Source organism: Eleutherodactylus coqui, chromosome 6 (genome assembly GCF_035609145.1).
Source record: "Eleutherodactylus coqui strain aEleCoq1 chromosome 6, aEleCoq1.hap1, whole genome shotgun sequence".
Classification (NCBI taxonomy): domain Eukaryota; kingdom Metazoa; phylum Chordata; class Amphibia; order Anura; family Eleutherodactylidae; genus Eleutherodactylus; species Eleutherodactylus coqui.
The window spans coordinates 16,226,587-16,251,798 of NC_089842.1; the positions used below are offsets into that span (position 1 = coordinate 16,226,587).

At 48.0% G+C, this 25,212-nt stretch overlaps 1 protein-coding gene across 1 annotated transcript; it reads left to right on the top strand.

The window, feature by feature from the left end:
* The first annotated feature begins 5,413 nt into the window (after positions 1 to 5,413).
* Positions 5,414 to 18,886, top strand: LOC136633493 (adhesive plaque matrix protein-like). The gene is made up of 3 exons (XM_066609254.1): positions 5,414 to 5,494; positions 15,671 to 16,982; positions 17,487 to 18,886. Exons 1-3 carry the CDS (start codon positions 5,414 to 5,416, stop codon positions 18,884 to 18,886), a joined length of 2,793 nt encoding a protein of 930 aa, XP_066465351.1.
* The last annotated feature ends 6,326 nt before the right edge of the window (positions 18,887 to 25,212 follow it).

A 25,212-nucleotide genomic window follows, 5' to 3' on the forward strand; every position in this document is an offset into this window, starting at 1 on the left:
TGAAAAACCCAATCACACTATGTAAGTATTGGAGCCGTAAAAGTAATATTTTTGCTTCCATCATCAGCTGTTTAGAAATATACATTTTTGGCCAATAATCCCAAACTTTCCGACTGCCATTAAATATTCATTGTGGGAACTGAGTGCGGTGAAATAACGGGTTTAGCGCGCGGCTCTCAAGAATGAAATATTTCTGCGTGAACAGCGGATATTTGACAATCTCCTTCTCGCTCGGTAAACACCAAAATCTCTTCAAACCAGGCTAGTTTTGTGTAATAGGAACGCTGGCTGTTTCCGGCAGTTTCGGCGCGCTCTCCTCGCAGTAAACGCCTGTTTACAATGCTAAAGCAGACCTTTTGTCAGTGTTAATTTGCAGTATAGATTATGGAGACGGCCGGTTCTGTGCCGTAAATCCTGCTTTGTGGCCCATTGCCTTCAAACGGCGGGATCTTATCCACTCCCACTTCAACCTGCAGCGCGCCGAGAAGAGGAAATAACTCTGTTTCAAGTCAAATAAAAGAGTGATTAAATTCGACGTTCTTTGTGTTGTTCCCAGTATTGAGCAGTGAAAGACGCTATTAAGGCAATCCCGCGACCGGCGGAGGGCTTCGGGGGGAGGTGTTTATTATTTTAAAGGTGGCTGGATGCAGAAAGCAGAATATTAATGGTAATGGGAACGTTGTAACCAAGACGAATCCCCAATGATAAATCACACACACGACTTTTAGGAGTCTCCATTGGGAAACAGCAGTGTACAACGAGTTCCCGGGCGGCTTGTTTAAAGGTGGCACCAGCTGGCCCGCGCTTATAGCCACTGGAAAAAAAAAAAAAAAAGGACACTTCTGAGGACTCTTAAATGGGACCAAATAGCACTGATACTAGTGTGAGAGAACTAACAGACTTGGACCCGTTTTCAAATTGTACGTTGCTAAAAGTTTGGTTCAGTGTAAACCCAAACGTCAGGCAGCTTCTCTCAGCCCAACCAGCTAAAAGTTTTCTTTTCTCCTTCTTCCTTTTTGTTTCTTTTAGAGAGAAGTAAAATGAAGGCTTATAGGAATGATGAATGAAGGCAACAAAGAAGAAAGGGGGGGAAAGAATCAGAAGAAGAAAAGGGGAAAAGAGGAAGATGACAGTGAAAGAATGAAGAGGCAGTAGAAGGAGAAAAAGAGAAACAGAGATGACAGAGAGAGAATGAAAAGGAAGTAGAAGAAGAAAAAGGGAAACAGATGACAGAGAGAGAATGAAAAGAAAGTAGAAGAAGAAAAAGGGAAACAGATGACAGAGAGAATGAAAAGGAAGTAGAAGAAGAAAAGGGGAAACAGAGATGACAGAGAGAGAATGAAAAGGAAGTAGAAGAAGAAAAAGGGAAACAGATGACAGAGAGAATGAAAAGGAAGTAGAAGAAGAAAAGGGGAAACAGAGATGACAGAGAGAGAATGAAAAGGAAGTAGAAGAAGAAAAAGGGACACAGAGATGACAGAGAGAGAATGAAAAGGAAGTAGAAGAAGAAAAAGGGAAACAGAGATGACAGAGAGAGAATGAAAAGGAAGCAGAAGAAGAAAAAGGGACACAGAGATGACAGAGAGAGAATGAAAAGGAAGTAGAAGAAGAAAAAGGGAAACAGAGATGACAGAGAGAGAATGAAAAGGAAGTAGAAGAAGAAAAAGGGAAACAGAGATGACAGAGAGAGAATGAAAAGGAAGCAGAAGAAGAAAAGGGGAAACAGAGATGACAGAGAGAGAATGAAAAGGAAGCAGAAGAAGAAAAAAAGGAGATGAAGAAGATGGAGAAAGAAGGAAAAAGGAGGAAAAATAAGTAAAAGAAGAAGAAAAAAGAAGGCAGAGAAAGAATGAAAAAGAATAAGAAAAAGATGAAGAAGAAGGAAAAAGGAAAAGAAGAAGATGGAAACAGAACATAGAAAAAAGTAAAAGATGGAAAACGAATAAAAAAGAATCTTTTACTTTTACTTTTTTTTAAAAAAAAGAATGGAAAATAAAAAGAAAAAAGAAGCAAAAAAAAATCTTTACATTTCCTTCTTTTTCCTTTTTTCCCTCCTTCTAAAAAGAAGAAAATGATGTAGAAAGAGAAGAATAAGAAGAAATAAGAAAAAATCATCTTTTTCCTCCTCCATCTTCCTCCTTTTCCTTCTCTTTAATCTTCCTTTTTCTTCCTCTTCCTTCTTTCTATAAAGGTCATTGATCATGAAGCATCACCCAGTATATATATATATAAGTGAGCTGGTGTTACCTTGGTTAGTTATTCCTTCCTGTCTGAAGCCCCCGGCCTCCTCCTCATCAGATGGTCATGTGATTTCACTTCTGACCAACTCAGATTTATTAGGGGTTATGAATTGAGTTTCTAGTTCATTTCTTAAGGCCGGTTACATCAAAAATTTTGATCTAAGATCAAGAAGAGAAACGTTTCACCAACACGATCATCCAATTGTAGAGGATCAAACCTGTTGATCTAAGTTCAACTGGCGAAGTCCAAGATGGTGGAATAGGTATATAGTAATGTATATACAGTCTGCCCCTCCATACATCTTTGATCTAGACTCCTCTGACTTAAACCTACGACTCTCAGCATAGCCTTACATTTACCTATACAGCAGGATCCATCCATTAGCTTATATGCCATGAGCCTCCACGCTGCCCACGTAGGTGATAAGACCCCCCATGCCCCCCGCCCTTGCCACAGTCACCTTAGTTTAGTGGATATCTCTATTGCTTCTTCTCTGCCAGAACCCAGGGAACAGAAAACTGGAAATGCACATTTACTGACAGCGCGCAGCGAGGAGACGCCGCCGTTTCATGCTCCTCACCAACCTGTAAAACGTTGCGGTTTGATAGATATATTCCTAAATCAATTGACAAGATTGTCATCTGTGAAAAAGTTATGCGGCAAAATAAACCAGCGTGATGTTATCGCTGCCATGTTCTCCGTATAAACGCGCACAAAACCATTTTCTTCCTGAACTATTTCTGAACAATCTTGTAAATTATTTTCCCCTCTTTGTAATGAAAGTTCTGCCTGTAATCTCACGACTTCTCCTCTCCACTCTAAATGACTCCAGACATGCAGAAGCTTCCGCCTCAGCAGAGCAGGGATGTGCAGGACGCTCTCCGCTGGCGGTGTACACCCAGCTAAGCCGTACGCAGCAATTAAGTCAGGGCTTTAGGGACGTCTGCAATGTGGTCTCCAGCGGGATCTTAAGGTGCGGCGGAAGGAAGATGCAGCCAGAAGGTTTGGACTTGGGTTATTGTAGGAGGCAGATAAGTAGGTCTACTGTGCAGTGGGTCAGCGCTGGGTTCTCTGTACCCCTCACACCTCAATAGGACATATGTAGGTTTATAGAAGGTTCCTCAATTAAGGCTAATGCCCACGGACGGATTTCTGCCGCAGGTTAACGCAGCGGAAATCCGCGGCGTTGTCCTGCAGCCAATAGGTTCTATTGGACCTACGGAATTCCGTAGCGTCAAATAAACCGCGGCATGTTCTAAATACCGTGGAAATACATGCAGCCGACTTCCATTGTAGTCAATGAAAGCCGGCCGTTACGCTATACTTCCGCTGTAGTACTTCGGAAGTTTTGTGTGAATACTCGTCCCCGTCCACCGCTAGCCGCGTCATCTTACACTGCCGGCGGCGCTTCATGCGTTGTACTTCGCATGCGTGTCGGCCCTCCATGCAGGACACATACGGCGGATCCGGAGTGGTAAGTATGGGGGTTTGGGGGGCGCCATGGCAGACTCCACTGCCATATTCCACTGGCAGAGTCTATCACGGCCGTGGGCATGAGGCCTTACCCAGGATCCCCATATTACCAAAGGCTGTAGATGACTACTTGCCCCCTCGCTCATTGCTAAGTTATTAAGCAATAAAAGTCAATTAGTTATGTGCAACCCGTATGGTCACATGTGGGCTGGGGGAGATTGCCCCCTATAAGTCTACCCAGCCAGATGAATTTTTTTCTCCATGTGGCAGCATGCTGTGGAGCTACATGAATCATCCTTCTCCTGGCTCTGTCTTCTTCCCTCTGATGTTCTGGGGAACCGCTGTCAGCTCATCGGCACCCAGCAAGGCTCTGCTATCTTATGAGCTTGGTTCTGGTATTTTACCTATGTAGTGAGGTTGGTTCTGGTGTATTTATGTCACAAGTTTTGCTCTGGGGTTGTATCTATGTACTGGTTCTGGTGCTTTGTTTATGTTATGAGCTTGGTTCTGGTACAGTATTTATTCACTGAACTGTTTTGGTGTTGTTACGCTACTTTCTGACCTACTGTCTATTAGTGCAATGTATATATATATATATAATTTTTTCCTTATGAGAGGGGGCGAGGCAGCCAATAAAAAGATAATTCTGCCCAGGCTGCCATCTGACCAAAACTGGTATAGGGAAAACATGATCAGTGAGTCGTACATTGTTTTCCAAGGCGTTGTAGAATGGAGGACTGGAATCCTAGCAAATTCTGACAGCCAGAGTAAACTGACAACTCCTCCCCTACCCTGCTCTCTTGTTGTGAACATGCATTCACTGCTTTCCACTGAGCTATTACAGAGGGCTGTAGGGCAGTGTCGGAGGATGGTAGGAGAGATCGGGAGGACGAAGCAGAGAAAGCTACTATTACAGAGGGCTGTTATTCATTCCAAGTGAATTTTCTGGTTTTATTAGCTTTGAAAGGGGGAACAGACCAGCAGCTACTCAAGAGAGAGGGTGTAGAGATAGCTGTGTAGTATTGAGTCGGCCTGGTTATGCTACACAGCTTCTGAAAGAGGAAGGGGAGCTGAGCTTGTGTGCACTCATGAAAGAGGCCAGCTGATTATTGCTGGGAACTCACAAAGCCAGAAACATGAATGCAAGAAAACTTGCAAACCAAGTGAGAGGCTTTCTAAACTCATGACAAGGAAAACTCAATGCAAAAAAACTCAGTGCATCATTTTTTTGTGTATGTATTTATTTTTCATACACAAAGGTTTTCAAAGACTTTAAAAACTGACCTACTTACCGGCTCATTGGCACAGACATTTATCTTCATTGGAATATAACCAGAACAGAGGCAAAAAGAATAATCATGAAGAAGCCTCTGAGAAGCTTGAAGACCCAACAGAAAAAAGTTATCCATAAGGGGGTCTGAAAACTCTTAGAGGGCACTCCAGTTTTTACAGGACCGCCCCTTTGAGAGTGATCATTGATGGGCTGAAACCGCACAAACTTTAGCAGTAACTTCCAGAAGTAACGCTGCGATTATTTAGGTCATTCGGTTACAACTTTGTTTTCAGTCTTGGTGACGATTCTGTCCGATTACATGAAATCGACTTCTATAATTATCCAGAAATAGTCTTCCGCTCTAAAAGCTCTTCATCCGCCAGCGAAACCTCGAGGAGTTAAAAACTAAGTCTAATTACATTAAACATGAGATTATTTTATGAATCAAAAAAAGTGGATAAGAAATCAATTCTGCAGAAAGAGAAACATTTAGAAGAGATCTTGATGGTAAGAAGTGGAGCAGCGAAATCCAAGGTCAAGTCTGTGAGCGTCTCTAATGAATAGCTCATTTCTCTTAGCGTGTGGGCCGAGAGCAAAAAGTCCCTAATTAGGGAAAAGTGACGGAAAAGTAGGATTCATTTGTAAAATAATAATGTGTCTGTAGCGTGCGGGGGGGGGGGGGGGGATTCCAAAGGCCGGATATGGGGACCACCTGCCTAATATAACACCACCCGCCCCCAAATTACCACTAATGGTAGCATATAGCACATAGGTAGAGCTCATGGCACATTTGGCCCAATTTACGATGCAGCCCCAAAAGTGTGAAAGTGGTTTTTCGGATATTTTAAAAAAACTTGCCCCATGGTCTAAAAAAAAGTCCATTACTTACCCTCTCATGTTGCCTCCAGTCCAACACTGTTAACCCAATCTCTGCTCATCCAGGAAGTGATGACGTCATGATCATTGCTCACATCATAGCTACAGTCATTCCCTGACCTCAGAGGTCATGTGCCGTTCTTGCACACATGACCACCGCGGCTGCAGTCATCACCTGACTGATGAAGGGGGCACCATCACTTCCTGGATCATCGGAGATCAGAGCGGACCACTTGGAACGAAGGGAATTCCCTATACTGGGGAAAGTTTTTTCAACTGGTGGAAACCCCTTTCACGGGCATGTCCGCAGTACGGAAGTATACCGCAGATTCGGCATCCAATCCATGGCAAATAGGCACCAGTAAAATATCCCATTTATTTGAATGGGCTTTTGTGCTGTAATCTATATGGCACAGCTTTTTCAATGAGGGGGGGGGGGTAGTGACACGCATGCCGGATTCATGACATGGATTCTGTATGCGGATTTTACCAAGGCCTAAATCCCTATGCAAATCCATATGCATATAGAGGGGCAAATAAGTGGCTTGTATTGTGCAGTGTAATGTGGCATGTAACGGTGGGGAGAGTATACCTACAATGGCATGATTGAGGAAAAACATCCAGCGAAAGGGGTCCTGTGGGTGGAAACAACTTATCACTGAAAGGGGTCAGAGGAGGATGTCAGGAATCGTTCTGACCAACAGACCCCAGACTGTCAGGATCAGCCGAATACAACGCTGGGGCTCCAACGAACCTGTCCGAGTGTACAATGACAATGGGCAGATTAGTTGGCGCGAGATGGGCTATAATAGTAGATGAACAGTTCCAGTGGCAAGAGAAATAGAAAGACGAGACTCCATGGGGCAAAAGAGCACAAAACTTGTATCACTGAGCAGCAGAAAAACATCTCCTGGTCAGATAGATCCGGATTTCTGTTGCCCCGTGCTGATGGGAGGGCAGAGTTTGAGCAAGATGAATCGATGACCCCTTCCTGTCCGTTGGTCAGAACATGTCAGCACCTCCATCTAATCTGTGGTAACTACAAGCAGCTTCCTGTCCGCAGGGGCCGATATTCCTGCAGAACCATTTCACCACCTATTGGAATCTACACCATGATGAATTGCTGCGGTTCTGAAGGCCAAAGGGGTCCAACGTCCTACTAGATGGGGGGCTCTAATAAAGTGGCTGTTCAGTGTAGACTGGGTTATGGTGAGGACTGAGCACGATCTTCCGGACTCTTCCTTCTGACTATGATGGATGGTTCCGATTCCTACAGTCATCCACATTTTCCGCACACGCCAGAGCAGTCATCGGGCCGAAGCTTGAGCGCCGCGGTGCTCAGAGGTGCGCACACGCTGGAATAAAGTTGATACACGGGTGTTAGCAACAATTAGAGAACTGCTTACAGTCGCTCTTCTGAGTAATGTAATTAGAACAAAAATTTAAATTCTATTTAAAATGTATGATCGTTATCGGGTGGGAGCGGAGGAGTGCGTGGCGGGCCGAGCCGCGCTGCCAGCATTTTGCTTTTTATTTAATGCCATCTTAATCAGGCATTAATTATTCAGCAGCCTGCCATCCTCCTCCTGCGCTCCTCATATTAGATGCTGATGTATTTGGAGAATGTTACAAATTACACCCAGCTTTGAAAGTAAAGAATGGCGCTGGCCGATCGGTTATCGGTACGCAGCGTATAACGTCGGAGAGAAGATTGCAGCTTTAAAAAGGCCATCCAGAACTAAAGACAGAGACCGTATGGAGCCGGAGCGTGGCAGCGGGGCGGGCAGTTGGCGCTGGGTTCACATGCTTTATATCATTATGCATTTACACTGACTGGCTACTTTATTAGAGACACGATTGGCACTGACCTGTACGGAAATGATCCCCGGAGTGCGGCATAAAATCACGTGATGAGTTTTTTATGGATCAGTTTTAGGGTGAATCCACATTAGATGGGAAAATCCAAGGATCTGAGTGATTCCAACGAGGCCGGGTCATCGGTGCTGGACTGGCCGGTGGCTCAATGCCAACCATGGGGGGGGTAGTCCTTGAGTAACTGTGTGGAGAGTATACAGAGAATGGTGTGATCGAGGAAAAACATCCAGCGAAAGGGGATCCTTTGTGGTAACCGCAGGCTAGCTGAGTGTTGAAGTGTCACATGACAGGGCGGTGCTGCTAACCTGAGCTCTCCACCCTTTTGTCAATGTAGCTGTTTCATTGATGCAGAGCGCAGGAATGAGACTTCTGCCACTAGGATTCCGGGAAACAACTTTACTGACTCCTCTGATGCAATTCCAGGGTAAGGGTCAAGCATAGTACAATGTATTACAGCATAGAAGTAGATGAATGATTACTTGGTTACCGTCCCTTTAAATGTTGCTGCTTTAGCAGATTTATTGGAAATAAAGTCTGTGATGCTTCTGGAAATATCTCTTGCTTGCTTGTTAATGGAAATATCGTCACTTATTGTTCCGACTTTAGTCTTAGGGGTGCCCGGCCCATCTTAGGTTAATGTCTGCTATGCTGATTGGTAGACTGTATGGCGGTATTCACACCTGTTACTCATGCTTCAGATCTGTCACGCCATCCCTGGAAGGACGCACGCAGGAAAGGTTTATCGACATGAGAGCTGACTAGTACTGCCTCCACTGCAGGCCTGAGATCAGTGGATGCAAAGAGGTCTTTGCTCAGCTTTACCGTCTCTGACTCGCTCATACTCTTTGGGTTTTCTAGAGATCAAAACAGTTTTCCTCAAAATTTAGAGGCTGGAGGGGGGGGGGTACAATCTTCTCCCTTAGTAGCTTGATTCTTTCACTGCATCACACTTGCAAATCTTGCATAAACTTAAAGGGGTTTTCCATGGAAATAGTATTGATGACCTATCATCAGAATAGGCCATCAATAGCTGATCGGCTGGGGTCCGTCATTTGAGACCCCGGACCGATCAGCTGTGCAGGCGCAAGCTGTCGGCGCCGCAATAAACACAGAGGTCGGCGCGCAAGCCTCTGCACCAATCTCTGCGTAGTGGCTGGCGCTTGTAACTTCAGGCACAGCTCTCATCAATGGGAGCCGTTCCTGCAGTTACAAGCACCAGCCACTGTAAGAAGGTCTGCACGGAGGCTTCCGCTCCGAACTCTGTGTTATTGCACCTGCACAGTTGATCGGTCTGGGTCCCGAGCGACGGACCCTGGATGATCAACTATTAGGCCCCCTGTCCATGGCAGTGATTTCGCCGGCAGTAAACTGCCGATGAATCACGCCGGCCGACACTTCCCAAAGCATTGCTATGGAAAGCGCCGGCACCTGTCCACGAGCAGAGAATCATTGTGATTCTCCGCTCGCGGCAGGCAATTCGCAGCATGCTGCGAATTGCTCGATTCTCCGCCGTCAGCCTATGTATTAGATAGGGCTGACCAGCGAAGATTCGGCGGCAGCTCCTGCTCCCGGGCGGTGGCTCCTGCGGCATAGCTTCGTGGCGGGATGCCACATCGCTATTGGACAGCCGGCCTTAATGACCTACCTTGATGATAGGTCATCAATACTATTTCCATGGAAAACCCTTTTAAGTTTATGCAAGATTTGCAAGTGTGATGCAGTGCAATGCAATGTGCAACATACATAGAATAAGATGCACTTGAGAAATAATTGTTCTGCAAGCACACGACAACTTTGCACTGGATTGTCCGGTTCTGGGATACTACACCTTTCCTAGCCAATACCACTATCCTAGATACCTGATTGGCAGATCTGCCGGTGGTGCAAGATGGAAGGCTGGAGGCGCAGGATCTGGGTTTGCACCAATGTGAGAATAGTTAGAACTTCCATTGACACCCTATAAACCCTTAATGATGACCCTCTACGAGAACCGTAGAGGTGACCGTATTGGTTACCATTGGCTTTCCCAGAAATGGCTCTGAGGACGACTCAAGGACTTGAGGAGGATTTGATTTTATGACTGAATGTTCTTTAAGACGTCTCCATGCCTCACAAAAGGTTGTGGCGAGAGCAGCAGGGCGCGCGGACGGACGGCCTCACTGCGTATTTCATGGAAATAACAGTTAAATCAATACAAAAAGACAGTCCGCTCAGTAATTAACAACTCTGCCTGACCACTTAATTGACCCTCAAAGACGACCCGTCATAAAGCGCCCGTCAAAGACATCTAGATGAACTGAGACGAGACGCCAAATCAATAGTGGAATTTTGATAACTTCGGTTGGGTTACAACACTTGACACAGTCAGGGATGTGAAGTGATATTAAATCCCCTTTATTGACGGAGCGAACGTTGGGGGTCAGCGGGTTCACATCAGGGGGGCCGACTTCGGCACGGGTCTAGAAAATAAATATACAGTAAAACAAGATTCAATGGCTGTTCCTAACTGGAGACTACCAGCAAGACGGCAGCTGATGGGTCTAAGGGCCGTCACACTCCCTGGATCGCGGGATTCTGAGCGATATCATCCGCTGTAAATGGCGCACGATCTGAACGACGGACTGGAATTCGTTTGTCATTGAGTTTCAGCAGGCATAAAAAAATCAAACGGTGAATGGAGCCGGCGGACTGGAAGATCTACGGCACCTCCATTCACTGAGTGATGACCACACCGATCATCGCCGGGGCGGTCTGTCGGACATCTGTGCCCAGCAGTCATCCATGTAAAAGGGTCCTTATTGGGGCTTTGTTTTAATTATCACTTGCGGATATACCTGAATGCAGCAGCCCGGCTCTGTAAGTCCAACTGCAACACCGATGCCTTCATCCTGCGCCAACCACTGTCCTGCTGTATCCACCCTGCGACAGCCACTGACCTGATGCCTCCTCACTGTGTCAGTCATTACCCTAATGCATCCACCCTTTGCCAGTCACTGCCCTGATACCTTCACCCTGTGTCAGTCACTGCCCTGATGCCTCCACCTTGTGCCAGTCACTACCCTAATGCATCCACCCTGTGCCAGTCCCTGCTAACTTCTCCATCTACCCCTCTTCTATATTCCCCCTCAGAACCTAATCCCAGTATGCCCCACCCCACATATACCCCATATCTATGAATACACAGGTAGCAGCTGGTGATGGCCCATGCAGCTTTATGTATATCACCCTATGCATATGAAAGAGGGCAGCACCATTGTACAGAATCAGCGCTGCCCCCTCTTGTGTCACCTCGGTTTCCCCATAGACTGTAAGCTCTTGTGGCACATATTTCCTCCTAGACTGTTATGCCCCCTATTGTCTCCTCTGTGGTTAGTTCTGCACATGATCTGTAAAGTCAGATATGATGGAGCTGGATGAGGATTATTGCCATTACTGAGTTTCTGGCCGCTGCGTCTGATTACTGCGGGAGGGCGGGGGTGTACAGGGGGGGGTACAAGAGGGGTGGGGGGGTACAAGAGCTGTGGGGGGGGGGGGTACGCCGATTACATTCAGGGCAGATAGGAATTGCGTGACTTTTTGGAGTCAATGCGGTTTTGTGTTTAGAATCGCTGTTCACCTGCTTCACACAATCAATCAATTTAACCCTGTAGTCGCCTGGCTGCTGTAAGTTCACCGAGACACGCAGGACATTCTGCAAGGTGACCAGTAGATTGTGATGCAGAACTGAAAACAGCTGCAATTCTGCATCAGAATCCACAAGCAGACCTGCAGATTTTGGCGCAGAACTCCGCAGTGGCCTCTTATGGGGCGTCCTGACGAATAATTCCACCGGTGTGAAAGCACCCCAAAACATATGGAGGAGGGAACCCGGGTGTGAGGAGCCGCTCTCACACCGGCACGCAGGAAGGTGCGGCCGCAGGTGGATCCCCGTTGTGGTACGCGCACACCGGTCAGATTCGCTGCACACAATTTCCATCAAAAATGCCCCAAAACAACTGCAAGACGAATCCACATAAAATCATATGGATTTTTTAAATGTTTTTCTGCAGATTATGCAAAAAGGAGGGAAAAAACTGAAATCCACGTGTTTGAGACGTGTGATTGATTACTGGCGGGCGCACAGCGGACTGCAGATACGGATTCCCATTGATGTCAGTGCGATAAAAACCCGTAGTAAATGCAGATTCACAAATCTGCAATTTCTTTGGGAAAAATTCCCGCGGTGCGCGGATGTGACTTGTTAATATAGTATCCGCTCGCCGCCTATCACAGGCCGCAAACATCCGCACGGAAAAACAGCAACATTTCTGCTGCACGAACATTTACCAGTTTTTATGCAGTTTTTGCCACGGATTCACATTAAATTCGCAGCCCATTGGGATCAATGAGAATCTGCGCTGCGAGGCCGGCTTCACACGGGCGAGATTCTTGCGCAAATCTCGCACAACTATGAACCCCATTCTTTTAAATGGAGTCATACACATGAGCGATTTTTTTTTCCCCCCACATTGTATTACACCACAATGCAAATCGCGGCTTGCCCTATCTTTGGGCGTCACCCTCCCATCGCCCACTGGTTTCAATGGGCATCGCACCGTGTGTTGGGTGTTGGCGATGCAATGCAATGGGAGAAACTTTGCTATCTTCCGATATAAAAACGTTTGCATAAAAATGCCTCGCATGTTGGCGAGCGCGATATCAGGCCGTGATCATACTCGCCCGTGTGAAAAGTCCCATATACTGCAGAGCTGCATTCACAATTCTGCAGCTCCTACCAGAATCCATTGCTCAATGAAGATATGCACAGGGATTAGCAATTCAGGATGTGTCCTCTTTACATCGGTCAACTCGAACAGCCTGTAGTGCCCTCTACCTTCGATCCTGCGGTACTGCACCCCGTTACCAGTTGCAGTGAAGCTGAGCACGGTAATAATAGAATATTGATTATAATAAACCAAATGATACATTGCAATTAAAACGTCATTTAGAAGAAACACAGAAGGTGCGAGCGGACCAGAACATTGGGAAAGTCAGAAAAAAAAAGTGTTTCTTCCCAGCGGCCTTGGAGGAGGACGCGTCCCCCGGAATAGCGGTGAATGTCTTTTCATATGGCGGCATTATAAACTCGCCCGGCTCGCGCCCATTGAAATGTATTTTTGTTGCAAATGAATCATAGAGGAATAAAGAAAACAAAATATTCCAGATCTCCCCCTCGGGTGATAATGCTGTCAGTTCTAAAAGATTATCCTTTTTGCTTTTTCAATAACGGCATTATCAAAAAGAAACCCAGCAGGCCCCGGCGCAACAGGAGCAGCCGTGCGCTGCGAGTAGCATGTACGGCGGGAACTAATTTGCCATCAGATACATACATTACGGTTCACAATAGGGGGAGAAGAGTCTATGAGGATGAAATAAAGTCGGAGGCTCGGGAGACTGAAGAGCGGCGCACAAGATGTTCTCGCTGGCAGAGGCATCAATGCCATCGCTCCCCAGTGACACCCACAATTCAAGACTATTTACCTCCACTTGGGGCGTCAAAGATAACCACAACATAAAGAATGGAGCCTCGGCGCTTCTGTCAGATCGCAGCCGGCGGGGAAAACGAGGGCATTGTGGTCGAAGCCTTTATCTTGTCGAAGTTCAGAGCTTTGAAGAATTAATCGATACGTGCCTTAGTATAGAAATCAGGGCGGTCTGGGCCGCACGGAAATATAGCACCATGATCAAATGACCAAACCCCAGTAATCCGTATTAAAGGCACAGAATGGCCACCAATGAGACCCCCATCTAGTAGCGCGTTGGACTCCTTTGGGCATCGGAGCCGCAGCGATTCGTTGAGGTGTAAATTCCACTAGGTGATGAAATATCGGCCCCTGCGGACAGGAAGCTTTTTGTAGTTGTGCAGATTAGATGGAGGCGCTGCTGTGTTCTAACCATCTGACAGGAAGGGGTCATCGAATCATGCTGATCGCGCCAAATTCTAACCTCTAATCAGCACGGAGCAACGGGAATCAAGATCCATCTGACCAGGAGATGTTTTTCTGCTGCTCAGTGATACAAGTTTTGCGCTCTTTTGCCCGCTGGAGTCTCGCCTTTCTGTTTCTCTTACACACAATGGCGCTGGAACTGGTCGTCTGCTGTTATAGTCATCCGTGCTGAGGAACGGCGAGTTGTGCGTTCGGACACGTTAGAAGGAGCACCAGCATTGTATTAAGCTTCACTTGACTGTGCAGCCTGTTGGTCAGAGCGATTCCTGACATCCTCCTCCGACCCCTTTCAGTGATGAGTTGTTTCCGTCCACAGGATCCCCTTTTGCTGGTTATTTTTCCTCGATCGCGCCATTCTCTGTATACTTAGAGGACAAAACCCCCACGGTTGGCAGTGAGACCCCGACTAGTCTAGCACTGGTGACCTCACCTCGTTGGAAGTGGCTCAGATCGCTGGATCTAATGTGGATCCACACTGAAATCGATCCACAGACAACTTATCAGATGATTTTATGCTGCGCTCCGGGTCACGGGAAGAATTTCTATACAGGGAAGCGCCAATTGTGAGAGGACCGGGGGCTCTAGTTAAGGGGCTACTCAGTGTTGTTTTCCTGATTGGGGAATCTGCGTGACAACCAATATGGCCACCATTAGGGCCCATTTACATGGGGGATTTTTTTTTCATCCAAGTTCTGTCTGAATTTGTAACTGAGGAAGCTCGGGCAGCACTCGGACTCATTAAAATGAAGGGGGTTTGAGCCGAGTGTTTTTTTCCCTGTCCGCAGCGTTCCCTATTCTGGTCCGATTCATGCATCAAACGCATGCCCCGCAGCGGTGAAGATTTACCATTCAGATGTCGGGAAGGTTCGGTGAAAACCCGTGTCGGAGCCATATTTTCTGCCATATTAGTTGTTTCCAGCCAAGTAGCAACGAAAGTTTCTGTGTTTGAAGTACTTTGCCAAGTTTCTACAAGCGCGGTTTGCGAGCCGCGCAGCCTGGAGCCTCGCGGCTGATTATTTATCACTTCACACAGGATCATTATTTTTCAGATGTACCGGAGTAACGAGCGGCTTCATCACTGGCCATTTACAGCCTCACAACGCACAGGTCTTGACCCGTCCGGACACTTGTTTGTATCATTCGGAAATGAAGAATAGAAATTGCGCGCTCGATTGGGGACGGTTGAGGTTTTATAATTATCTGAGAGCGGAGAATAGGAAAGCGTCTCCCTGGGTTCTGCGAACGCGCCATGTTTAATTCAGAGGATGACTAAGGAGATCCCCGGCCGCCATGGCGCAGGCAGACAGGTGAACGCGAGGAGCGCGTACAGTTTTATTCACGAAGCATTTTACAGAGTAGCAGCACTTAAGTTCACTATTGACATTTAGCAGGGGAATCCTGCAGAAACGGCGGCGCGAGGCCTCCGTGACCTTTATGTTTTTTTTAAAAGCAAAGAGCCTGAAGGAAATTGAATGGCGCTTGTGCGGCGCTGTATACATTTCATTAAAGCTGTTGCTTTCCAAAGAGATTTTGCAGCAAAACAACAAAAAAAAAGAAAGAATTTAACCTTTTACCGCTTTAAAGCGCAGCTGGGCGCGCACCAAAAACCCTCGGATCTGGACGCCGTTCTGTGAAGTTCTTTAGTGGAATGAGATTTCCCAAGATGCAACTGAACAGAAAATGAAGAAAATCCTTCCCGGTGCCAAGAATTCACAAGCGCGGTCCTTTGTGAGCCACAACCCCGCTCTTCATAAACACGGGGAAATCAGAGGCAACGCAACGGGCGAAGGGAAAAAGGGAGTGAGGCCAGTACCAACCCGGATAATGCCCCGCTGTAAAGACCCTCCTCCATGTCTTCAGTCTATTCTGCCCCACTACAAGAACCCCTTCTTCATGTCTTCAGTCTATTCTGCCCCGCTATAAGGACCCTCCTTCACGTCTTCAGTCTATTCTGCCCCGCTACAAGGACCCTCCTTCTTATATTCAGTCTGTTCTGCCCCGCTACAAGCACCCTCCTTCATGTCTTCAGTCTATTCTGCCCCGCTGTAAAGACCCGCCTTCATGTCTTCAGTCTATTCTGCCCCACTACAAGGACTCTCCTCCATGTCTTCAGTCTATTCTGCCCCACTGCAAGGACTCACCTCCATGTCTTCAGTCTATTCTGTCCCACTACAAGGACCCTCCATCATGTCTTCAGTCTATTCTTCTCCGCTACAAGAACCCTCCTTCAGGTCTTCAGTCTATTCTGCCCTGCTACAGAGACCATCCTTCATGTCTTCAGTCTATTCTGTCCCACTACAAGGACTCTCCTCCATGTCTTCAGTCTATTCTGCCCCACTGCAAGGACTCTCCTCCATGTCTTCAGTCTATTCTGTCCCACTACAAGGACCCTCCGTCAGGTCTATTCTGCCCCGCTACAAGAACCCCTTCTTCATGTCTTCAGTCTATTCTGCCCCGCTACAAGGACCCTCCTTCATGTCTTCAGTCTATTCTGCCCCGCTACAAGAACCCTCCTTCATGTCTTCAGTCTATTCTGCCCCGCTACAAGGACCCTCCTTCTTATATTCAGTCTATTCTGCCCCGCTGTAAAGACCCGCCTTCATGTCTTCAGTCTATTGTGCCCCACTACAAGGACCTTCCTTCATGTCTTCAGTCTATTCTGCCCCACTACAAGGACCCTCCTTCATGTCTTCAGTCTATTCTGTCCCACTACAAGGACCCTCCTTCATATCTTCAGTCTATTCTGCCCCACTACAAGGACCCTCCATCATGTCTTCAGTCTATTCTGTCCCACTACAAGAACCCTCCTTCATATCTTCAGTCTATTCTGCCCCACTACAAGGGCCCTCCTTCATGTCTTCAGTCTATTCTGCCCCACTGCAAGGACTCTTCTTCATGTCTTCAGTCTATTCTGCCCCACTACAAGGACCCTCCTTCAGGTCTTCAGTCTATTCTGCCCCACTACAAGGACCCTCCATCATGTCTTCAGTCTATTCTGCTCCGCTACAAGAACCCTCCTTCATATCTTCAGTCTATTCTGCCCCACTACAAGGGCCCTCCTTCATGTCTTCAGTCTATTCTGCCCCACTGCAAGGACTCTTCTTCATGTCTTCAGTCTATTCTGCCCCGCTATAAGGACCCCTTCTTCATGTCTTCAGTCTATTCTGCCCGCTATAAGGACCCTCCTTCATGTCTTCAGTCTATTCTGCCCCGCTACAAGGACCCTCCTTCTTATTTTCAGTCTATTCTGCCCCGCTGTAAAGACCCGCCTTCATGTCTTCAGTCTATTCTGCCCCACTACAAGGACCTTCCTTCATGTCTTCAGTCTATTCTGCCCCACTACAAGGACCCTCCTTCATGTCTTTAGTCTATTCTGTCCCACTACAAGGACCCTCCTTCATGTCTTCAGTCTATTCTGCTCCGCTACAAGAACCCTCCTTCTTATATTCAGTCTGTTCTGCCCCGCTACAAGCACCCTCCTTCATGTCTTCAGTCTATTCTGCCCCGCTGTAAAGACCCGCCTTCATGTCTTCAGTCTATTCTGCCCCACTACAAGGACTCTCCTCCATGTCTTCAGTCTATTCTGCCCCACTGCAAGGACTCTCCTCCATGTCTTCAGTCTATTCTGTCCCACTACAAGGACCCTCCGTCAGGTCTATTCTGCCCCGCTACAAGAACCCCTTCTTCATGTCTTCAGTCTATTCTGCCCCGCTACAAGGACCCTCCTTCTTATATTCAGTCTATTCTACCCCGCTGTAAAGACCCGCCTTCATGTCTTCAGTCTATTCTGCCCCACTATAAGGACCCTCCTTCATGTCTTCAGTCTATTCTGCCCCGCTACAAGAACCCTCCTTCATGTCTTCAGTCTATTCTGCCCAGCTACAAGGACCCTCCTTCTTATATTCAGTCTATTCTACCCCGCTGTAAAGACCCGCCTTCATGTCTTCAGTCTATTCTGCCCCGCTACAAGGACCCTCCTTCATGTCTTCAGTCTATTCTGTCCCACTACAAGGACCCTCCTTCATATCTTCAGTCTATTCTGCCCCACTACAAGGACCCTCCATCATGTCTTCAGTCTATTCTGCTCCGCTACAAGAACCCTCCTTCAGGTCTTCAGTCTATTCTGCCCCGCTACAAGGGCCCTCCTTCATATCTTCAGTCTATTCTGCCCCACGACAAGCACCCTCCTTCATGTCTTCAGTCTATTCTGCCCCACTACAAGGACCCTCCTTCATGTCTTCAGTCTATTCTGCCCCACTACAAGGATCCTCCATCATGTCTTCAGTCTATTCTGCCCCGCTACAAGGACCCTCCTTCATGTCTTCAGTCTATTCTGCCCCACTACAAGGATCCTCCATCATGTCTTCAGTCTATTCTGCCCCACTACAAGGACCCTCCTTCATGTCTTCAGTCTATTCTGCCCCTCTACAAGGATCCTCCGTCATGTCTTCAGTCTATTCTGCCCCTCTACAAGGGCCCTCCTTCATGTCTTCAGTCTATTCTGCCCCTCTACAAGGGCCCTCCTTCATGTCTTCAGTCTATTCTGCCCCGCTACAAGGACTCTCCTCCATGTCTTCAGTCTATTCTGTCCCACTACAAGGACCCTCCGTCAGGTCTATTCTGCCCCGCTACAAGAACCCCTTCTTCATGTCTTCAGTCTATTCTGCCCCGCTACAAGGACCCTCCTTCTTATATTCAGTCTATTCTACCCCGCTGCAAGGACCCTCCTTCATGTCTTCAGTCTATTCTGCCCCACTACAAGGATCCTCCATCATGTCTTCAGTCTATTCTGCTCCGCTACAAGGACCCTCCTTCATGTCTTCAGTCTATTCTGCCCCACTACAAGGATCCTCCATCATGTCTTCAGTCTATTCTGCTCCGCTACAAGGACCCTCCTTCATGTCTTCAGTCTATTCTGCCCTGCTACAAGGACCCTCCTTCATGTCTTCAGTCTATTCTGCCTCGCTACAAACACCCTCCTTCATGTCTTCAGTCTATTCTGCCTCGCTACAAGGACCCTCCTTCATGTCTTCAGTCTATTCTGCCCAGCTACAAGAACCCTCCTTCATGTCTTCAGTCTATTCTGCCCCGCTACAAGCACCCTCCTTCATGTCTTCAGTCTATTCTGCCCTGCTCCAGAGTTCAGCCTTCATTTCTTTAGTCTATACGAACAAATGTACTACAGCAGTCTGCGAGCTAACAGGAAACCAGCAGGTGGCAGCAGTGAGAGGTGACTTCCTGCAGCCTGAGAGCTAACAGGAAGCCAGCAGGTGGCAGCGGTGAGAATGACTTCCTGCAGTCTGAGAGCTTACAGGAAAGCAGCGGAATTGTCCCTGCAGCTCTGGATGTGGCTGGAGTAGGTAATTTTCTTAATTACAGCTAAACCTTAAAGGGCTTGTCCAGTTTCTGGGCAACATTCTCAAATCGCTGTAAATGCGTTAAAATAAGAAAAAGAGGTATACTTACCCGTCTTCTGTCGCCACAATCCAGCGCTGTAGCCCCACCGTGGTTGTGGGGCAGTTTGCGGTGACAGATGATGTCACGTGAAGTCAGGTGACTGCTGCAGCATCACAGCCGTGTTCTTGGTGCTCACATCCTGGGTGCTGTGATGTCAGGAGTTCAGAGGAGTGACGCTCTGGGCTCTGATTGGCTGCAGCAGTTATTTGATTTCTTGTGACATCATCTGGCACAACAAACACCAGGACCCCAGTGGGCTGCAGCGCTGGATCACAGTGGCAGAGGAGGGGAACCTACAGATCTTTTTGATATTTTAACACAATTACAGCTATTGGAGGTAATGTGCGGCAACTGGACAATGCTTACAGGGAATCTGTCAGCTTCAACGTGCCGTGCAAACCACCAGCAGCGTGCTACAAAGCAGGAGGAGCGGATATATAGTTTAATGGGGAAAGATTCAGTATAATTTGTGTTTTATTCATTTTATCTCTACTCATTCAGTCCAGTGGGCGGAGCTGTCAGTGATTGACAGCCTTCCCTGTATATACAGTCATACACAGCTAGCTGTAAGCCTTTAATAGGACTGCCCATTGGACTGTTCAGCTCAGAATTGAATTCAATGAATGGCTTAGCACTGCCTGTGATTGGCTGAGCGCTGTGACCAATCACAGGCAGCGCTCAGCTGTCATTCAATGGCTGAGCACTGCCTGTGGTTGGGTGAGCGCTCAGCCAATGACATCAGCGCTTTCTGGGGGCGGGGATTTTTCAATCCCTGGCCTCCAGAAGACAGAGGAAGACTGCTGGGATAAGAGAGAAGAGACGGACGGCTCTGCTAGATGAGTATAGTTTATTTTTTTATTTTTTTTACAGCTAGGGCTGATTTTCAGGAAAGGGCTTATATTTCAAGCCCTTTCCTGAAAATCATTGCTGCAGGGGTTGCCTGCTCAGGACCCCCGACAGACCACCAGTAGAGAGGAGCGTCTGGCCAGACTGTTAGGAGGTGTTGGGACCAGTGGATGTGTGAGGCCACACAAGGTGATCAGGCTCAGGACGCCCCCTACAGACCACCAGTAGAGAGGAGCATCTGACCAGATTGTTAGGAGGTGTTGGGGCCAGTGGATGTGTGAGGGCACACAAGGTGACCGGGCTCAGGACCCCCGACAGACCACCAGTAGAGAGGAGCGTCTGGCCAGACTGTTAGGAGGTGTTGGGAACAGTAGATGTGTGAGGGCACACAAGGTGACCGGGCTCAGGACGCCCCCTACAGACCACCAGTAGAGAGGAACATCTGTCCAGACTGTTAGGAGGTGTTGGGACCAGTGGATGTGTGAGGGCACAAAAGGTGACCGGGCTCAGGACCCCCGACAGACCACCAGTAGAGAGGAGCGTCTGGCCAGACTGTTAGGAGGTGTTGGGAACAGTAGATGTGTGAGGGCACACAAGGTGACTGGGCTCAGGACGCCCCCTACAGACCACCAGTAGAGAGGAGCATCTGATTGCCCGACAAGCACCAGCAGCTCCAACTGCTTCATTGTCCACCATCCAGAGACAGGGGGCGCCATCATTACAGCCACCTGTGTCTCTCTGAACCATTTCCAGGCACTTCGCTGAAGTCATTTCATCTCACGGCGCCCGTTACCTGTACTGTTACCTCCATTGCCAGTGGTCTTGTGAATGACAGAACAATGCATGTATATATAACTCTGCTCAGCTCCTACTGCTATATAACATACTGCTGCAGTTTGGACAGGACATTCGAGCTGACAGGTTCCCTTTAAATGATAATGTAATGAGCAGCGAAGACCCCATCAGTAACATGATGGGGATTAGGTTGCGTTGACGTGTTTGGCACATTTTTGTGGATGCTTTTGTTTACAGAAGAAAAATAATGCGTCTTTAAAAGTATTCCTCCCCATGCGTACGTTATGTAATGGGGACCTATTTTGTGGTAGTATGAAGTGCAGTGATACTGAAGATAGGTAGACCAGACCCTCACCAGTATGGCACTGGGGAGTAATGGTCTCAGATGCCATGTTGGTGGAGAACCCAAACAGTAGGTGACCAGAACTACGTGAGAGCACAAGGGTGTGACCCCATCGCACCGCTCATGTGGGCCTGGGACTAGTTAAGAGACAGTTTCCTGCCAAGACGTGTGTTAGGTTACAAGTAACTTATTTGTAGGGTGGTGGAGGAGCTCCAAGACCCCTCCACCTTAAGAACTACCAGCTTCAGTCACTCCAATAAGTACTCTAAGTGCCACACTTGATTCTCTTAGTGATGGTGACGCGGCTAACACATTAAGAGCCGTGAAGACCCAACCCAAGATAGAGGCTAGGCCAGCATTTCCAAGTGACTATGGATGTCATCAAAGGAGAAAGTGGCACTATAAAAGGCGCTAGTGGGCACCAATTTTAAAGATAAGACTGGTGTGTGTCTCATCACAGCCCCCTGCAGAGCTAAGTAGGTGTTCCTTGGGGTGTAAAGGCCCAAGACACCATCTGAAGAACTGAGATAAGATAGCTTCATGGAGAGAGAAAGAGGCCAGAAAAAGAGCCTAGCGAGACCCAAGAGTAATATTGGCCCAAAATCAAAAGGGGCCCAGTGTCCTAGAGAGGGCCCAGAGCAAAGGCTTGCACAGTGGCTGCTCAAAGATGAAGATCAGGATCGAGGGACCAGTTGTAGAGTCCAGACCACAGATGTGGTAATTAAAAAAGATCCCTGATGACTGAGTGGCCCAGAGCACCAGTCCATGAGAGGAGATGGAAGATCCCTCACTGCAGCGGCCGGTTTGTTGGAGATAGGGCGAGCACCAATAATGATCCACTGAAAACTTCTTCATGGACAAGCAGTTTGGCCATTGGGACTCCCCTTATCATTGAGGTCTATTTAGTAAAAAGACTTTCCAAGAAAAGGTTCCTGCTGCTTAGGCATTGGTGAAACTGAGTCAAGACTTGGTAGCTGGAGTGGGACATGGAGAGTGCAGCCAGAGACCCAGAAAGAGGGTCCATGTTACCATACTAAGGGTACATTCACACATAGCCGAAATGAGGTGAGTCATCAGCAGCGGAAAAATCCAATGGTGCAGATTTTGCTGCAGTTTTTGATGTGGAAATACTGCGAATTCTACCACATATATTCCCGCTGCGGAAAATCTGCAGTTCTGCGTGCGAACGTACCCTTATCGACAGCCCATGTGTTGTAGTTTACAACATATGATGGGCCCTTCTTCGCAGTGAAATTGTAAGTGCTGAGTACATAGTAAAAAGTTTTTGTTTTGTTGCCCCTCTGCTTGCTCACTGATGCGCCATTCGTAACACCCCACCTCCGCTACATGCTGACAAGAGAACGGGTGTTTAACAAGACAGAAGTGACACAGTTACCCCGGCGATCAGCCGGCACCTAAACCATTGCGGATGTATGACACAATTACCCTGGGGATCAGCCGGCACCTAAACCATTGCGGATGTATGACACAATTACCCTGGGGATCAGCCGGCACCTGAACCATTGCGGATGTATGACACAATTACCCCGGGGATTAGCCGGCACCTGTAACCATTGTGGATGTATGACACAATTACCCTGGGGATCAGCCGGCACCTGAACCATTGTGGATGTATGACACAATTACCCCGGGGATTAGCCGGCAGCTGAACCATTGCGGATGTATGACACAATTACCCTGGGGATTAGCCAGCACCTGAACCATTGCGGATGTATGACACAATTACCCCGGGGATTAGCCGGCACCTGTAACCATTGTGGATGTATGACACAATTACCCCGGGGATCAGCCGGCACCTGAACCATTGTGGATGTATGACACAATTACCCCGGGGATCAACCGGCAGCTGAACCATTGCAGATGTATGATACAATTACCCTGGGGATTAGCCGGCACCTGAACCATTGCGGATGTATGATACAATTACCCTGGGGATTAGCCGGCACCTGAACCATTGCGGATGTATGACACAATTACCCCGGGGATTAGCCTGCACCTGTAACCATTGCGGATGTATGACACAATTACCCTGGGGATTAGCCGGCACCTGAACCATTGCGGATGTATGATACAATTACCCTGGGGATTAGCCGGCACCTGAACCATTGCGGATGTATGACAGAATTACCCCGGGGATCAGCCGGCACCTTAACCATTGCGGATGTATGACACAATTACCCCGGGGATTAGCCGGCACCTGTAACCATTGCGGATGTATGACACAATTACCCTGGGGATTAGCCGGCACCTGAACCATTGCGGATGTATGATACAATTACCCTGGGGATTAGCCGGCACCTGAACCATTGCGGATGTATGACAGAATTACCCCGGGGATCAGCCGGCACCTTAACCATTGCGGATGTATGACACAATTACCCCGGGGATTAGCCGGCACCTGTAACCATTGTGGATGTATGACACAATTACCCCGGGGATCAGCCGGTACCTGAACCATTGTGGATGTATGACACAATTACCCCGGGGATCAGCCGGCACCTGAACCATTGTGGATGTATGACACAATTACCCCAGGGATCAGCCGGCACCTGAACCATTGCGGATGTATGATACAATTACCCTGGAGATTAGCCGGCACCTGAACCATTGCGGATGTATGACACAATTACCCCGGGGATTAGCCGGCACCTGTAACCATTGTGGATGTATGACACAATTACCCCGGGGATCAGCCGGCACCTGAACCATTGTGGATGTATGACACAATTACCCCGGGGATCAGCCGGCACCTGAACCATTGTGGATGTATGACACAATTACCCCGGGGATTAGCCGGCAGCTGAACCATTGCGGATGTACGCCTTCGCTGCTAACGTCTTCCCCTTGGGATGGCTGGTGCATGACTAAGAGAGGGTCACACAGAATCTGCCGCCAAGCGAGGGTCTGAGACAGCAGAGAGGGCAAACATCACAAGGACTGAGACGGCATGGAAGAAAGTAGGCCACCGACCGAGAATGGAGTGCAGCTACAGAGAAGCTTCATTGAAGCAGTCAGCTGGGGGCCGCTGCAGCATACAACCTGTGTAACAAGTATTGCGCCTCGCCTGCTGGAGACGAACGACATTTGATTGCGTTGAACCTTGTTAAATGATTGTTCCTGAGTATTGCTGGCAGTAAGGCCGGATTCACAGCAGCGTATGTATATTTGCGCACACATTAGCGCAGCGTTTTTGCAGACCAAACAATGCTTTTTTGCGTGCGCATCGGCATATTTTACTGTACTTTCTCCACGCACAAGGCATGTGTATTTGCATGCAGAAAAAAATTCTCATCGATTGAAATGGCTAATTAGTCTGGGTTTCAGATGTGTACTTTTTTTGCAGCAATTACGCAGAGTTTCGCGCATCTCCTAGCACATTTTGCGCACATTTGCGCATCCCTATTGACTTTCATGGGGACTATTGCTGCTCAAATGCGCTTGAACATAGAGCATGCTGCTTCTTTTTGCACAACCGAAATGTGCAGGAAAGTTCAATGGGTTCTATTGTAATTCTGTAGTATTGTGCTCACAAATTTAGCATGTGCAAATACGCCCATGTGCAGCCGGTCTGACTGCCCAAAAGTCTCTCAGAGGGCGCTTGTCCCGCCGTTGTGGTTCCTGTGCATTACAGTCAGAGCTTATCCCGTATTACCCATCACTGTGACAACCCACTGGTGAAGCATTGAGGGAACAAGGGGAGGTAAGTACTTCACTGGGTGTTGAGTGTTTGTTGATTGTTGCACGTTTGGGATTACATGTAGTGATGAGCGAGCATTGCCCTTAGCGAGTACCTGCCCGCTCAAGAGAAAAGGTTCGGCTGCCAGCGGCGGGCAGGGAGCGGCGGGGAGGAACGGAGGGGAGATCTCTCTCTCCCTCTTCTTCACCCTCCCCCCCCCCCCCCCCGCTCCCCCTGCTCACTGCCGCAACTCACCTGTCACCGCACCGGCAGCCGAACCTTTTCTCTCGAGCGGTCAGGTACTCGCTAAGGGCAATGCTCGCTCGAGCAATTGCCCTTAGCGAGTATG